At 39.7% G+C, this 17,213-nt stretch overlaps 2 protein-coding genes across 2 annotated transcripts; both read left to right on the forward strand.

Annotated features, from left to right (window-relative positions):
- Positions 1–4,071: 4,071 nt before the first annotated feature.
- LOC114247485 (calexcitin-2) lies at positions 4,072–5,023 on the forward strand. Its single transcript, XM_028180473.2, has one exon. It carries the CDS (start codon positions 4,339–4,341, stop codon positions 4,879–4,881), a length of 543 nt encoding a protein of 180 aa, XP_028036274.2. The 5' UTR covers positions 4,072–4,338; the 3' UTR covers positions 4,882–5,023.
- Positions 5,024–10,408: 5,385 nt separating this feature from the next.
- Jhdk (juvenile hormone diol kinase) lies at positions 10,409–11,041 on the forward strand. Its single transcript, XM_028180301.2, has one exon. It carries the CDS (start codon positions 10,454–10,456, stop codon positions 11,003–11,005), a length of 552 nt encoding a protein of 183 aa, XP_028036102.2. The 5' UTR covers positions 10,409–10,453; the 3' UTR covers positions 11,006–11,041.
- Positions 11,042–17,213: the final 6,172 nt, after the last annotated feature.

The following is a 17,213-nucleotide window of genomic DNA, read 5'->3' on the forward strand; positions in this document are numbered from 1 at the left end:
GAAAATCTGTTTAATGAATTACTGAATTTAAGTCATCGCGGCCTAAAGGATAAGACGTCCGGTGCATTCGTAGGTATATAGCGGTGCAACGGTCTTCGAATCCCGCAGGCGGCTACCAATTTTTTTAATGAAATACGTAGTTAACAAATGTTCACGATTGACTTCCACGGTGAAGGAAAAACATCGTGAAATAAAAATCAAATCCGCAAAATTATAATTTGCGTAATTACTGGTGGTAGGACCTCTAGTCAGTCCGCGCGGGTAGGTGGGGTAGGTACCACCACCCCGCCTATTTCTGCCGTGAAGGAGTAATACATTTCGGTTTGAGGGGCGGGGCAGCCGTTATAACTATACTGAGACCTTACAACTTATATCTCAAGTTCGGTGGCGCATTTACTTTGTAGATGTCTATGGGTTCTAGTAACCACTTAACACTAGGTGGGCTGTGAGCTCGTTCACCCATCTAAGTAATAAAAAAAAATTGTTTCAAATATGTACTGACTGTATTGCGCACAATTTTTCTACAATCTTATGTTTACGTTACCTTTTTTGTCCATAAAGTGTAGGTACTCCATTTATTTACTCGGCGTAGTCTGAAAATCATCAAATTGTGTAGTTGCGTCGACAATTATTAGCGAGTCGAGTGGCGCGGTAATAGCGGCTTGAGTGCAGAGCCGAGGCAGGCCGTAAAACGCAACAGCAAAATATTGTGGAAATTCCCTTACTGAAAATACCCAATACGTATTTTTCACTTGTGAATTGATAAAGCAAAAATATTTTTGTTTAAATATAAGTTTCGCGTACAATCGCACGTCTCATCTGTTATTTAACGGCCCATGGACATCACAACGGGAATGCCGACACCCACCTTGACACATGAGGTCAAAGTCTCAAAATAAGTAGGTAAGTTTTTTTTTATTACTTGGATGGGCGGACGAGCTCACAGCCCACTTGGTGTAAGTGGTTACTGGAGTCCATAGACATCTACAACGTAAATGCGTTACCCACCTTTGAGATATAAGTTCTAAAGTCTCAGTATAGTTACAACGGCTGCCCCGCCCTTCAAACCGAAACGCATTACTGCGTCAACAGTATCTGTGCGGACTCACAAGAGGTCCTACCACCAATAATTACGCAAATCATATTTTGCGGCTTTGATTTTTATTACATTTTATTAGTATTTTATAAAATTTGATAACATCTATGAATCAACACACTGTTCGCTATCCTGCTATCGTGTTGTTTTTGTTTGTTCATTACAATTATTTTTCATTTATATGTTTTATAAACACACAACAAGATTAATATCTAATGTTCCCTTATGCATAATAAGTATTAGGTACTTCGGTGCTTATGCAATAAACATTTTTAAAACTCATAAACTGCTCTAAGGGCAGCTTTCTTCGTGGACTGCGGAGAGCACGCGTTTTCAGAAGATCGAATCAAATTGATGGTAGGTATCTGTATTACTTCAAGAAACTGCTAATTATTATAATTAAAATAAATAAAAACTTTTACCATAGAACTTTAATAAATTCAAAAGACTACGCTGCGAACAGTTGTATAACGTCGCATAAAATTTGTACAAGCATTCGTACAATACCGCAGTCTTTTAGAAATTGCTTCGCTTTCATGAATACGGCGGCACGATCCTGCTGAATGAATAAAGACGTGGATATATTGTTGTATCCGTGATCGTTGAGGCGAATGTGCACTGTATTAGAGCGTTTCCATTCTATTCAATGACGTGCCGTTATATATTTACATCTGGGACTCTGATATGTCGTGAGACAAAACGTCCTTATGCTTTTATCTGCACATTTAACTGAATACCGTTTTTTAAACTGCGCTGGGCTCTCACCCCTACTTTGGGCAGATACAGATAGGAAAGATGAGGTTCATTCCGATGACTGCATTTAAGTTGTGTTATTCATAACCAAATTATATAAGGTGAATTGTAAGATCGCATTCCCGATCCTGCGGACAGAATGGAAAGCAGTCGTCGTCGCCCCAAACACTAACGGTGCTTTTAGGTACCTCAAGCACCGGTCATCGTTCTCGTCGAACCCGTCGCTTGCAACGAAGGGTAAATTAACCCTCAGACACAGTCCACTGAGTTTCCCCCGGATCTTCTCAGTGGGTCGCGTTTCCGATCCGGTGGTAGATTCTGCGAAGCATGACTCTTGCTAGGGTTCGTGTTAGCAACGTCATCAGGTTTGAGCCCCGTGAGCTCACCTACTAGTTAAGGCGACGCTGATATAGCCTTTCAAGGCTATCCAGCTTAGGTAGGAAAAAAAAAAGTCAGATCGTCCGTCAGTGTTGTGTACTGCGCACACTTCCTCTTACTTTCTGCCTTTTAGATTTATAATGTTGAGTATTATAATTTTTGCAGTGTACAATATATTTATATATTTTTTATATATGTCTTGTACTTATGATTGAATTTTAATAATTGTATTGGCTGATAGAGATGTTTTTTTTTGTCTGAAGACTTAAAGTTAAAATTAAATTGCATTGGTACAGCAAGATGACCTTTTCAAGAGTTCCTCATTTCAGCCAAACTTTAAACAACATTCCATTTCGTATATTCTAAATTTAACCGCTGACGCAATACGTTTCCGTACTGTTAACATTTGATTTCTTTTGTCAGAAAATTTAATTAGAAAAATATAAAATCGTGATACAACGAGCACCGATGCCGGTGCGCCCGTATTAGCTTCTTGCAGCAAAACCTCGTACGACTGTGACCTTATTGTGCACTAGCAGATTAAAAATAATACTCGGGCTCGCGGAGCATGAATTTTTCAAAACAATTTATTTAAGAACGAATCAAAGTAATTTATAATAGTTGTGTTTTATTTGATGCCCGTTAAATAAGCAATCGAGAGGGCTATGCTCAGAGTTTCCCTGCGAGATAAAATCAGAAATGAGGAGATTCGCAGGAAAACCATGGTAACCGACATAGCCCAAAAGGATTGCGACATTGAAGTGGCCGTGGGCAGGACACATTGCTCGCAGAACGGATGACCGTTGGGGCTAGAAAGTTCTTTAGTGGCGCCCGCGTACTGGAAGACGTAGCGTGGGTAGGCCGCCCACAAGATGGGCCGACGATCTATTGAGGTTCGCGGGGATCCGCTGGATGCAGGCAGCGCCTTACCGGTCTTTGTAGCGAGACTTGGGGGAGGCCTATCACCAGCAGTGGACGTCCATGGGCTGATAAGAAGAAAAAGAAACAAGACGTCCTACCAGCTACAGCATTAACAGCCCTGTAAACATTTAAACATAATTAGCTTACAATTTTTTTCTTCAACACATAATTTATAATTCCATTTCCGAGGAACTACATAAAATGTTTCGCGTCATTAAATAGGTCGTAAACAGACGGAAGCTTGAGTTACCGCGGCCGAATGAAAAAAAAAAAACACTCGGTTATTACGTCGTTAAGGTGTCCGAGCATTGTTTATTAAAGGGAAACAAATAAAATGTTAGAAACTTGTATTATTGTGTATGAATTTGCAGCGAATCCGTAGTTAATTCTCGCCTAGCAGTAATTTGAGTTAACTTTTACGCGATCGAGAAGTTAAAAACTCGCGCTAAGCACACAGGTCAAGGGTAACTAGTTAAATTGGTTGCTAATCCTACCCATGAAAGCAGTCTGCAGTGGTGGCTTGGTGCACTGATGATGACTATAATATGTTGTATCGATTGGGTTAAGTAAGTTAAGTCTGTCTACCTTAGATGTGATTCATATGAGTCACAATACAGAAAACGTGAACTAGTGGCACATAGATCATCCATTATTGGTTAAAATAAAATTGTTTAGGAATTAAAAACCTGACTGTATCCTGTTTTTTTTGATGATTGAAGGATTACTGGTGGCCCTGAGGCCTTTCCAGTTTACCAGGACAGGTCGGCGAGCAAAGGGTTAGCCAGGAGGGGTGGGATTTGCTAACAGTTACCAGAGCGCCTCCGAAGGAGACATAATACCTACTCAAGAGCAGCTGCTTCGCGAATGAATCTACTACCGGATCGGAATCGCGACCCGCTGAGGAAATCCGGCAAATTGTACCGTGTATGATTGTAAGTTCCGTATGAGTGCAAAGTATAATAACGATACCTACTACGGAAAAGTATGCTGTCATCGTTACAAAGCGATTTACCTTGTAAAAAATAATTATCAAAACTTACATCATAATGCAACTTGAAGTCTTGACGTAGTACCAAAATCGATAACGAAACCGTTTAATCCTTTTACGTTCTGCTAAAACTACTATAAAATAAAATTCGTATCACAATCGGCACAGTGTTACGATTTAATTGGTAACGTAAGCTTCGAAAATGGTTTCGGATTTCAGAAAAAAGAAGTTGTTGCTAGTTTTCCAAGTGTTTTTTGACACTGACAAGAGTGGAACTATCGAGAAGTCAGACTTCGAGAAGTCTGCGGAAGGATTAGCCAAAGCCCGAGGATGGGCCCCAGGCAGCCCTGCCTTAGAAGTAGCAAAGGACCACCTCACTAGTATTTGGAATGGACTCCAGAAGGCAGCTGATATAGACGGAGATGGAAAAATAACTCAAGAAGAATGGCTATCGCTATGGGACAAATACGATTCTACACCTCAGGAATGGCAGGATGTTTTTTGCAAGAGCCTTTTCCACGTCCAAGACTCGGGCGGCGATGGCGCGATCGACGCTGAAGAGTACTCAACTGTTCAACACTCTTTTGGCTTAGAGAAGGCTCAGGCTGTTGAGGCGTTTAAAAAGATGGCTCAAGGTAAAGACTTGATAACATGGGAGGAGTACCAGACTTTATTTAAAGAGTATTTCACGAGTGATGACCCCAACGCCCTAGGAAATTGTATCTTAGGTCAATCGAGTTTCTAAATCACTATGCTTTGATTATATTTATATTAGTATGTAATATAATAATATTATAGAATATAATATGTTTCATGTTTAATATTTATGTAATTAGTGTTGTTATTTATTAATTTTTCTATAAACGCTTTGAAAATAAAACCCTTTTTTGTTCCGTCGCTACTTTTAATCCATTTTATATTAGATTATGCTATATATTTATTTAGGGAAGGTAATGAGGGTTTTAAGTCAATCTAAAACAGGTGCCGAATAAATGAACTAACCCTGAACTTTTAATTGAAGTAGCAGATACATGTTAATTAGTGCAGCTTAATTGCATGATCTAATTTGGCACTACAATTTTTTGTAATTGTCTCAGTTTGTTTCTTAACTGATATCTTTTTGAAGCTGTGATTTTTTATTTCTCTTTTCTTAAAAAAAAAATTGTCTTTACCCTGTGTCCTATTCTGAATCAACGTGAATGTAACATATCATGATGATAGCTTCAGTAGTTAATACGTGCAACAGCGAAACAAACAAACTAAATTTCACATTTGTAACATTAATACGAATTACTGTTACCAGAATCTAATCAAGTCATTTTGAGGTAAAGCTTATCCGAGTAATTATGGCGTTATTTTTTTAACACATGTTTTTGTGTTTCAATTTATATAAGTTTGATTTTGTGTTATACTAGAAATCCTCTCATTCTTGGCATGTCTTAGTTTTCTGAATAATAAGTGTCATGGAGTTCACGAATGCTCACTGTTGGATGTTTTTACTGTTAGCTAAGTCAGGCAGTCAACCGGCCGGTGGTCCCATAAACACAATAATATAATTATGACCATGCGGTACCCTTGAAGGCCAGAATCGTGAAGAGATTAATCCCCGTATCTTTAGTCGTTCACAAGAGTTTAACTTGACTCGAAACTTCCAACACGCGCTTTGGTATGCTTGATCGTAAAAATAGCCTTCACTCAAACGTGCCTCGAAATTCCTCACTGGAGTGGAGTAAATGAACTGTCAAGTCAAGGTACATCGCGACGTACCTTGAACGTTCCTCAAAACCTCGAAGCAGCGTTTAGTACAAGATGGCTTCCGATAGCAGTTTTGAAGAATTTATTGACTATATTTTTGATAACTTCTTCTTCTTCTCCATCGCTCCCTCATTGCTGAGGATCGTGACTCCGTTTTAGCTTGTCTACTGTCAGCCTCCATCGGTTCCGGTCAGTTGCCTGGTGTAGTGCAGCGCTAAGTGGTCCGCTGGTTTGCTCGGAGATCTGGTCGGACCAACGTTTGGGGCTCCGGCCTCTAGGACGTTTTCCTTCTACTTTCCCAGTGACCATCAGACGTTCCAAGTTGTCTACACCTCTGCGGGCAACGTGGCCAAAGTAGCGCATTATGCGTTGCAGACAGGTGGCAGACAGGCGTTGAGCGTTCTCCATTTTAAGCTGATGTAGGACCGAGATGTTCGTGCGGTGGGCTGTCCATGGAATCCTTAATAGGCGGCGCCAGCACCACATTTCAAAAGCATCAACTCTGTTTCGGTCAGCTGCTTTTATGGTCCATGTTTCTGCTCCATAGAGAGCGATTGGAAAGACCAGTGAGTGCACAAGATGTATTTTGGTCCTATTCGAAATATTACGATCTTTCCAAACTTTGCTCAACTGCGTCATAGCTGTTTTAGCCATTCCAATTCGTCGGCGTATTTCAGGCTCACAGCTCCCCTTATCCGTGATCACAGAACCAAGGTAGACAAACTGGTCCACGGCCTCGTATTCTGCCAAAAGGTCCGTACGCTGAGTGGATGAGAAGCGGTCTACGACTAGCAGCTTGGTCTTGCTTTTGTTAATTGCTAGTCCCATGTTTAGGCTTATAGCCTCTAGTCTGTCCAGAAGCTCCTTCATCTCCGCCTCAGATGAAGCAAGAAGTGTGGTGTCGTCGGCATATCTCAAGTTCGTTATCTGAACCCCCCCTATTCTAACGCCTCCTTCCCAGTTTTCTAAAGTCTGGCGCATTATATATTCCCCATATATATTGAAGAGAATAGGTGAGATAACACATCCTTGCCGGACTCCTTTTTGGAAGCGAAATTCACTTGATGTGGCATTTTCGATAGAGACAGACCCAAACCCCGACTCGTACAGGTTGCGAATCAACATAACAAGATGACTCGGAACTCCTGTTTCACTTAGGATTTTTTATAACAGAGTGTATAATTATCCATCGTAAAGGTATTTGGGAGATGCGGATAGCCCCTTGGAAGTTTATGACGACGACGAATTCCGAAAACGTTACCGATTTAGCAAAGATTCGGTTGTGCATATTCTGCTGCCTTTGTTGACTAACAACATTAATGAAAGCAATCATGGACCTTTAACGCTGATATTACAAATGCTAATTGCTCTGAGATTTTACGCAACAGGCAATTTTAAGGTTCGTGCATAATGTGCTTTTGTGTCTACATAGAATATCTATAATTTATAACTTTCATTTGGATCATGTGGTATGGTTATTTTAATTTATTAATAATTAATAATTTTATTTTAGCTTTATTTATTTTTCAATACGATTAGTATCAAACAAATGGTCGCAGCTTGACTTTGACATTAAACAATGACCATAGACTCTCTATGGGTTTGATGCTAGCTTGATCAAATTTTCCTCGAACTGATGACGTAATGGTAACGAAATACCTCGACTCTACCACACTCGAGTAGAGTTGAGGAATATTGTAATGGTCGACTAAAAATACCAAACTCGAGTAAGTTTTGGAGAACGCTGGAGGCGTCTTCGGCTGAGTTAGAGTGGAGGAATGTCTAAAGATATGGGTGTAAGACACTCGTGGCTTTAATGTACTAATGTACGACATTATGGATGGACATAATAGACGAAATTTTAACGTACGAGTAATTAATAGGTAGCAAATATTACTGGTGGTGGTATTACTGGTGGTAGGACCTCTTGTGAGTCCGCACGGGTAGGTACCACCGCCCCGCTTATTTCTGCCGTGAAGCAGTAATACGTTTCAGTTTGAAGGGTGGGGCAGCCGTTGTAACTATACTGAGACCTTCGAACTTATATATCAAGGTGTGTGGCGCATTTACGTTGTAGATGTCTATGGGTTCCAGTAACCACTTAACACCGGGTGGGCTGTGAGCTCGTCCACATACCTAGGCAATAAAAAAAAAAAAAAAAATATTATATCCTATATTTAGCGGTACCTACCCATTTGTTATTGGCAGTGTAAATGATAATGGCTACCGTAGAATTATCGCCGCTTAAGCAAGGGAAAACAGAAATATTCTAAAATATAGTCCTCACGTCCTGTCGTGGTTCGTGCGTGACGTTTAGCATTCAGCTGTCTCGCCCGGAGCATTGCAATGCATCAAAATGAAAAGTTAAAAACAAACGGGAAATACAAAGAAACGTTACTTCATGCTCACCGCGGTCGTGTCAGCGGACCCACGCGGACTCTTTTGTTTACGCCGTACATTATACTTTGGCTATATGTTATCACGAACGAAACGAGAATTAAAACCCCCTCTATGGATTTCCGGAGCTTTAAATCACAATTTCGAATATGTTAAAAGAATGAACGGGTTCTTAGCGGTACGCAGCGGCTAGGCGGTCTCTGGTCTCGCTAAGGTCCAACTTTTTTTGGAACGAAGTTCCTTATCGCGCTTTGTGAAAGGGGGCTAGACGGAAAAAATTCTTACGAAAAATTGTCACGACACTTTTTGCTACAAATTCTTACGAAAAGTTGTCACGACACTTTTTGCTATAAATTCTTACGAAAAGTTGTCACGACACTTTTTGCTATAAATTCTTACGAAAAGTTGTCACGACACTTTTTGCTATAAATTCTTACGAAAAATTGTCACGACACTTTTTGCTATAAATTCTTACGAAAAGTTGTCACGACACTTTTTGCTATAAATTCTTACGAAAAGTTGTCACGACACTTTTTGCTATAAATTCTTACGAAAAGTTGTCACGACACTTTTTGCTATAAATTCTTACGAAAAATTGTCACGACACTTTTTGCTATAAATTCTTACGAAAAGTTGTCACGACACTTTTTGCTATAAATTCTTACGAAAAGTTGTCACGACACTTTTTAGATCCGTCATTCTGACCAATCAACGTGTAGGCGCTTATCGCGTGACATTGCTCGTATCCGATTGGTCCGCGTAATGAGTACAGTTTCTCGAGATAGCGTTTCAACAATAGTAATTTAGTCCATAGTATTGTCTTTTTCTTCTTCATAATGCCGTAATTTATTATTATATCTTAAAAAAAAATTACAATTCCTTCACTAATTAATCGAAAGGAACTTCGTTCCATCCGGGTGTCCCTTTTTTTTTCTTACCTAAGCTAGGCTATTTTAGCGTAATCTTAACTAGTATATGAGCTCATGGGGCTCATACCGGAGTGATGCTAACACTGACCCTAGCAAGAGCAGTGCTTCGCAGAATCTACCACTGGATCGGAAACGCGATCCACTGAGAGGATCCGGCGAGAAACTCAATGGGCTGTGTCTATGGGTTAATTCGCTCGTCGAGCCCTTCGTCGCAAGCGACGGGTTCGACGAGGACGGTGACCGGGATGTCCAACGAAAAAATCACTACGCATCAGGCGTTTAGATCATCAACTGTATCTTAGGTTATGGGTGTTACATCATCGTCTCTTCCATTGTGAGGTTGCCTGTGGAGTTGAATAATTCCGAAAGAATATTTCATGCCCATATATGTTTTGTCAATACGTTTAGAAGTGTTTTAAAGTTTTATTTACTTCTTATCTACCTCCGCAGTACTGGGATTAACAACAGATTTTCTTGGTGTTATGTGGTTACTGGAGCTCATAAATAGATGCCCTCCCGTAACTTGCGACATCAAATAATAATATAGTTATATATTATATATTTCCCTACGTATTCGCTGGTAGCCTAAGGGCCTCAACTTGAGAGATTTGGCCCTAGTTTGGCCAGTGTTAGCAATTGCTAGCAAGAGCAGAGCTTCGCCAGTGCCATCCATACCATTTCAATGATATAGTATCACGTCTGTTTGAACTTTTAAAGCGGAACGCATTTAATTAGTCGCAGTCAAAATAGGTGGTAACTACAGTGGTGGTATTTAGCCATCGTGGGCTCACAGGACAACTAGTAATTACGGCTTGATTTTTAATAACAAAATAAAACTAAACTCGTTTCTTGATATTTCAAACAGCTCTAAATTACAGCAATACACGGACAACACCACAAAACTTAATTGGTCGTATGCGTTGTCGTTTGTCTACATTTTTTAGTGCATAATATCATTAAAATTCTTATGGCCACTCCCATACCAATAAAGGATAGAACGGTAAATAAATTGTAACAGCTGCAATTTTATACGACACGAATTTCATAATCAGCTCATGTTCGATATGGTCAAATAAATACCGAACGCTGCCAACTACTAACAGATAACGACGACATGATAATCAACGAATTTCAATAAGCGATTAAACAAAATAACAACTGATAAATGCGGGCAGAGTCTATATAAAACCCGACGCCAATAAATCTAGATTTGTCCCGATCGCTGCGACAAACAAAATGGTGTCCGAAGTCAGAAAAAAGAAACTGCTCCATGTCTTCAGCGTCTTTTTTGACTCCGATAAGAGTGGAGTCGTAGAAAAAAAAGACTTTGAACTGGCTGCGCAGAGTATCGCCAAGCTGCGAGGGTGGGCTCCTGGAAGCCCCGCCTACGACATCCTGCAAGAAAGCATGATCGCCATCTGGCTGGGATTGCAGAAACAAGCCGACGCTGACGGAGACGGAAAGGTTACTCAGGACGAATGGCTAGCTCTTTGGGACGAGTACGCCAAGGACCCAGCTGCAGCAAAGGACTGGCAAAATCTTCTGTGCAAAAGCATCTTCCAGATCCAAGACTCCAGCAATGATGGTTCAGTCGATGTCAACGAGTACGTGACCGTGCACGAGTCTTTTGGTCTCAATAAGGAAGAAAGCGCCGAGGCTTTTAAAAAACTGGCTAAAGGTAAAGACTCAATCTCTTGGGCAGATTTCCAGGAATTGTGGAAGGAGTATTTCAGCAGCGACGACCCGGATGTACCTGGTAACTACATCTTCGGTAGATTGACTTGTTAAACTTAGAATTTTAGTAAATAAATTATTTTATACGTACATCCTCTTTTTATTTCTGGGGAAATTAAAAGTACTAGAGGTCCCGCAGTAGTCGAAATTTCAACGCCAAGATGACACTATAGAAAAATATTAATAAAGACAAACAATATTTAATCTATTCTCAATTTGACCACAGACGTCAAGAACAAAAGTTCGACAAAAAATTAATAGTATGCACGCGTGTGTGTGTCAAATACATGGTAGTGTGTGTAATGTTTTCTTTATTGATTTAATGTATCTTTTATGCATTATTTAAAAAAAATATTAGCATTGTGCACTTCTTCTCTATATCTATACTAATATTATAAAGAGGAAAGATTTGTTTGTTTGTTTGTTTCGAATAGGCTCCGAAACTACTGGACAGATTTGAAAAATTCTTTTTCCATTAGAAGCCGACATTGTCCCTGATGAACATAGGCTACTTTTTTTTTTTTTTTTGATTTCATGTGTGTTTTAATGTTTCCGAAGCGAAGCGAGGGCGGGTCGCTAGTTCTCTATAAGTGTGGAATTTTTCATACTCCTCCGTGCGCGCAATTTTCGTAAAAAGGGATACAAAGTTTTTGCTTCACGTATTAATATATAACTAGTCAGGTCATAGGTATTGTCACACAGTAAAAACTTTTCTTTTAGAATGCTGGCCACAAAAAAGTTTATTGCCATTTTGAACAGGCTAAGCTGACCAATTTTCCCATAGGTAAAGCTCACAACCCATACCGTCGAAACATACTTACAGATGCTAAAATAATTATACGTAATGAAATTAAATTTTGAGAAATTTCAAATAAGTGTTGAGCAAATCTTCACGTTTGCATCATCGTGGTAACATCACATGTCCGCAACGGATAAAGTCTTATCACATTTTATCACGTAAACCTTCCTGCAGGCGCGATAAAGATACGTGCATCATGCTATCGAGTGTTTGCTATAAAAAAATCTATGAGCGCGGACAATTTGGCAAATGAGCGACGCACGACCCCTCTGCCATTAGGAACTCTCTTTTATCGCATTAGTTTTGGTTCCGGACCTTCGAATGTTTCACTCGGCTGTTTGATATTTGAAAATTTTAGGTATTCTGATGTTTTACTATTTAGAGCGTTTGCTTCAGCTTTTGATTTGATTTTAATAGAAAAACTATACTATTTTTAAAATTATTATACCATAAAAAGCTAGAAAAATGGCTTCAAGCTTGTTTTATTTTGTTTATGCAAAAAAACATTAAAGTCGAGGTCGTCGTGGCCTAAAGGATAAGATTAGAAAGGCCCGGTGCATTCGTATCTAGCGATGCACCGGTGTTCGAATCCCCCAAGCGGTACTAATTTTCCTAATGAAATACGTACTTAGCAAACGTTCACGATTGACCTCCACGGAAGGAATAGCATCGTGTAATAAAAATCAAATCCGCAAAATTATAATTTGCGTAATTATTGGTGGTAGGACCTCTTGTGAGTCCGCGCGGGTAGGTACCACCACCCTGCCTATTTCTACCGAGAAGCAGAAATGCGTTTCGGCTTGAAGGGTGGGGCAGCCGTTGTATACTTGAGGCCTTAGAACTTATATCTCAAAGTGGGTGGCACATTTACGTTGTAGATGTCTATGGGCTCCAGTGAGCAAAATATAGTTTTTATTCGGATCACCTCAAGCACACGCTGCGCGTGTGTTTTCAAATCTCAAATTGTACTTTATTGTACTTCTATACCGTTCCCTCACTGCTGAGGATCGCGACCTCATGTGATATTCCTCCACTGTGTTCAATCATGGGTGGCATGGACCGCATGGTACAGACTACCACCAAGTGCTTCTCTTACTCGATCTGACCATCTGGCTGGTGTTTTGCCCACGGCGCGCTTGACCTCAATGCGACCCGCAATTATGAGCTTCTCTAATTCATGTCTGGGAGACCGCATGGTGTGTCCGAAGAAACTCATAACACGTTCCCGGCAAATGGAAGAGAGCCTTTTTCAGATGTTTAACTGCCTTAGAATGGACTCGTTAGTTCTCATGGCAGTCCACGGTATTCATAACATCCTCCGCCACATTCACATTTCAAAGGTATCGATCTTTTTGCTATCGCGGCTTTTCATGCACCATGTCTCCTCCCCGTACAGGAATATGGGAAAGACCAGTGCCCGCACCAAGGGCATTTTGGTTTTACAGCGAATGCCACGATTTTTCCAGATCTTCCCGAGGTTGGCCATCGCAATTTTGGCCATACCGGATCTTTGGCGTAGTTCTCCCATGCAGCCACCCTCGGATGTTATTTGCGACCCAAGATATACGAAATCCGCAACTTTCTCGTAGTCGCTGAGTGCATCAGAACGTGGAAGACGTTGCGCTCTATCTATTATCATTATTTTGGTCTTCGAATGGTTGATCTTAAGACCGAGTTTAGTACTTTCTTCTTCTACACGGTTCGGTGGAATTGCCATTTTCTCTTCATCTGATGCAAGCATGGTAGTGTCGTCAGCGTATCTCAGGTTCGTGAGTGTTTCACGGCTCACGGAAATACACAGTTCCAGCCTTCAAGTGCTCTCTTCATTAGATATTCGCCGTAGAGATTAAATAATTTGGGCGACAGAAAGCAACACTGATGCACACCACGTTCTGCATGAAAGGATCTAGATCTTCGATTATCCAGTTTCACGAAGCAAGAGCCATCAGGGTAGTTATTCTGTATCAGTAGTGTAAGATGAGGAGGAACGCCCATATCAATTAACACATCAAACATGGCTCCATTGAACACAGTCAAACGCCTTCGCATAATCTATAAAGCATAGCACCAGAGGCTTGTTAAACTCACGAAATTTCCTCAATGAGCACTCGGACGTTAAAAAGTTGCTCGCGAGTTCCTTTTCCAGCTACAAAGCCAGCCTGTTCTCTCGGTATCTGGTGGTCTATGAAAGCTGATAGTCTACTGTTTATTATGCGAAGGAGTATTTTACTCGCGTGGGACATGAGTGACAGGATTTGATAGTTCCCACACTTCGCTTTGGAGGCTTTCTTATGAAGTGGTACTATTGCAGATTGTGTCTAATCACTCGGCCCTTGGCCTGTTTTCCAAATCTTGGTACATATCTGATGAATAATTTTTGTCCCTTCTGAACCCAGACTTTGAAACATCGCTGCCGATACGCCATCCGGACCAACCACCTAGACTTGATGGTTATATAATAAATCTGGTTTCGATGTCCAGATGGTGACAATAAAAGTATATAACCTTCTCGGGTGGTGTTCAAACCAGGTGTTCATGATGATTTTATTGTAATAATCTGTATTTAATAAATAATTCCCTAACAATTGAGTTATCTTATCTTGCTTTGTACATTGTAATTCGTACAAATAAATCATGTTGATAAGAAACCATATTTTTCTATATAGGCTATATTCAGTCTATATGGTAGTATATTTTTAATTATACAAAGGTAACAGTTTATTAAGAGGGATGGAGAGGAGTATGCTCAAAATAAGGAAGATGGATAAGGTGTAAGACATACTAAGATAAGAAGAACCACTAACGCGACCGACGCCCTGACTTATGCATTAAAACTAAAATGGAAATGGGCTGGCCATGTCGCGAGATATACAGACCAGAGATGGACTGCGAAAGTTACATCTTGGAGCGGCCCAACGGGCAAGAGAAGTCGAGGGAGACCACTAACCAGATGGGAAGACGATCTTAGACGAACAGCTGGCCCAAATTGGATAGACGTAGCACAGGATAGAGACGCTTGGGCATCTTTGGAGGAGGCCTTTACCCGATCCGGGGTTCTTGCTAAATAAATTTTACTGATTCATTACAAAACTCTTATACATCCTAAATACTAATACATACATTTATATTTATTATATTTTTTTTTTAAACTTTGTAAAGCAAGAAATAAATGGCTTATTATTATTATTATTTATTATAACAGTTTATTAGTACTATTTATTAGTATTATGCCATTTATTTTACACACGTTGGCTAAACTTTGTGCACTATCTCTAAAGGTTGTTCCCTTAAGGTCTTTGAAGGCAGCGAATTGGCTGTACTCAAAAATCCTTTGCCTACTTAAGAAACAAACAAAAAAACTGCTACATTTATTAGTACTTCTTCTATACTAAGTTTCAAGCTAACAACATAAATTAAACTCGACTTTACTATACTTTACTGGTGGTAGGACCTCTTGTTTACTGGTGGTAGGATCTCTTGTTTATTGGTGGTAGGTCCTCTTGTGAGTCCGCGCAGTTAGGTACCACCGCCCCGCCTATTTGTGCCGTGAAGTAGTAATGCGTCTCGGTTTGAAGGGTAGGGCAGCCGTTGTGATATATTACTTGAGACCTTAGAACTTATATCTTAAGGTGGGTGGCGCATTTACTTTGTAGATGTCTATGGGCTCCAGTAATCACTTCATACCAGGTGGGCTGTGAGCTCATCCACGCATCTAAGCAATAAAAAATAAAAATAAACTCGAAAGCATGTAGAACTAACAAAAAACAGACACGTCTACAAATATTCATCATTATTCACAACACCATACCTCTACCTGCTTCGTTTGCTTTCATTATCAATTTTCAGTTTAAATATAGTTCTGACATTTATCTTATCAAAAAATGCCAGTGGTATTTAATTACAATTTCAGTTACAATTGTGTCTATTACTTCTAGTTCATGGAAACTGAATAATATTTATATTCAAAACCGGTTTATTCTTTTCTTTTTTTTATGTTTGAGACATTACTGGTGACCACCTGGCTGAGCCTTTGCTCGCCCACCTGTCCTGGTGAAACTGGACAGGTCTCTGGGCCACCAGTAATCCATCATAAAAAAAAGGAAATGAAACCTCTTAATCTCTTCGGTGCGAAGTTATATTCTCTGTGTTTCCGGCGCAAGTCTCTTCTTAGCTCTAAGCTTGAGAACTAATACTAGGGTTGTTTGTACACGGCATTAACTTTAATATCTTGCCTTCTCGGTCCATTTTAAATATATTAAAGACTTCGAAAGGTTATGATGTCTTCTGGCTCCATGTTGACTTCGGCAGCTGCAGGACACCAGGAGGACCGTCAGACCAATATTAATGATGATTTTCACAAAAGACTTGTGCGTAAAGCTACTGCTTCCAAACTCGATTGAGATCCTAACATCAGTTATGATGCTTTCCACAAAAAGTAAGGAAATCCCTTTACCAGAAACCGATTTTTTTTTTAATTTGAGTTAGCTTTTAAGCTATCGAGAATGTTAAAAAACTCGCATTAAGCACACGGAACTCGACTTCTCATGCCGCAGACTACATTACGCGTGGATCTCGAATAATCGTTGAGACTTTCAAGGCTGAATTGTGTAATAAAATTAAACAGTACGATGACTGCTATTGACGTCAAAGGCCATGTTATCATCAGACCATTCTCAGATAACGAAATTTGAAGCTTAGCTTTGATTTATAACTGGCTTGTATACATAGATAGGTATCTTTTCTGACTAACCTTGATTCTGAGAAATTAAAAAAAAACAATGTAATTTTAAACTAAGAGAATAAAAACAGTAACTCTGCGATCAGTATTCAACAGAGTCCGTATCGCAGAGTTTGTTAAAATATTTTGAACTTACATATTCTGAATTGTTGTTACGTTTGTATATTTCCAGTGTTCATAAAATAATAAATCAAATCTTTTTTTGTTATCTATCTATCTATTTATCTTCTATATATATAAAACTGAATTGCTGTTCGTTAATCTCGCTAAAACTCGAGAACGGCTGGACCGATTTGGCTAATTTTGGTCTTGAATTATTTGTCAAAGTCCTGAGAAGATTTAAAAGGTAGATAAATATGAAAATGCTCGGAATTAAATATAAATAACAATTTTGTTCGGCGGATTCCTTTTGTTTGTTTTAGGTTTATTTTACACAAAACTTCAGATACTTTATTTATCGATTGAGACAATACGAAGTCTGCCGGGTCAGCTAGTACAGTATAAATAATATTAGCCTGTAAGTAAACTGCCACATCCATATTTCGTGACCGCAGTGTGTGAGCGAGGGCGGGCGTGCTCGCGACCGTGACGGATGCCTTCTATCTGTCAAGCCGCTCCGCCCGAGATACTCCTGTTTATGTTTACATGTAAACAGATATATTATTATAGTGTCAGATATGATGAGCAAAAGTAAGAAAATCATTTAAACACATTAGCGATAAGGG

This window comes from Bombyx mandarina, chromosome 03 (genome assembly GCF_030267445.1).
Source record: "Bombyx mandarina strain Sakado chromosome 03, ASM3026744v2".
NCBI lineage: Eukaryota > Metazoa > Arthropoda > Insecta > Lepidoptera > Bombycidae > Bombyx > Bombyx mandarina.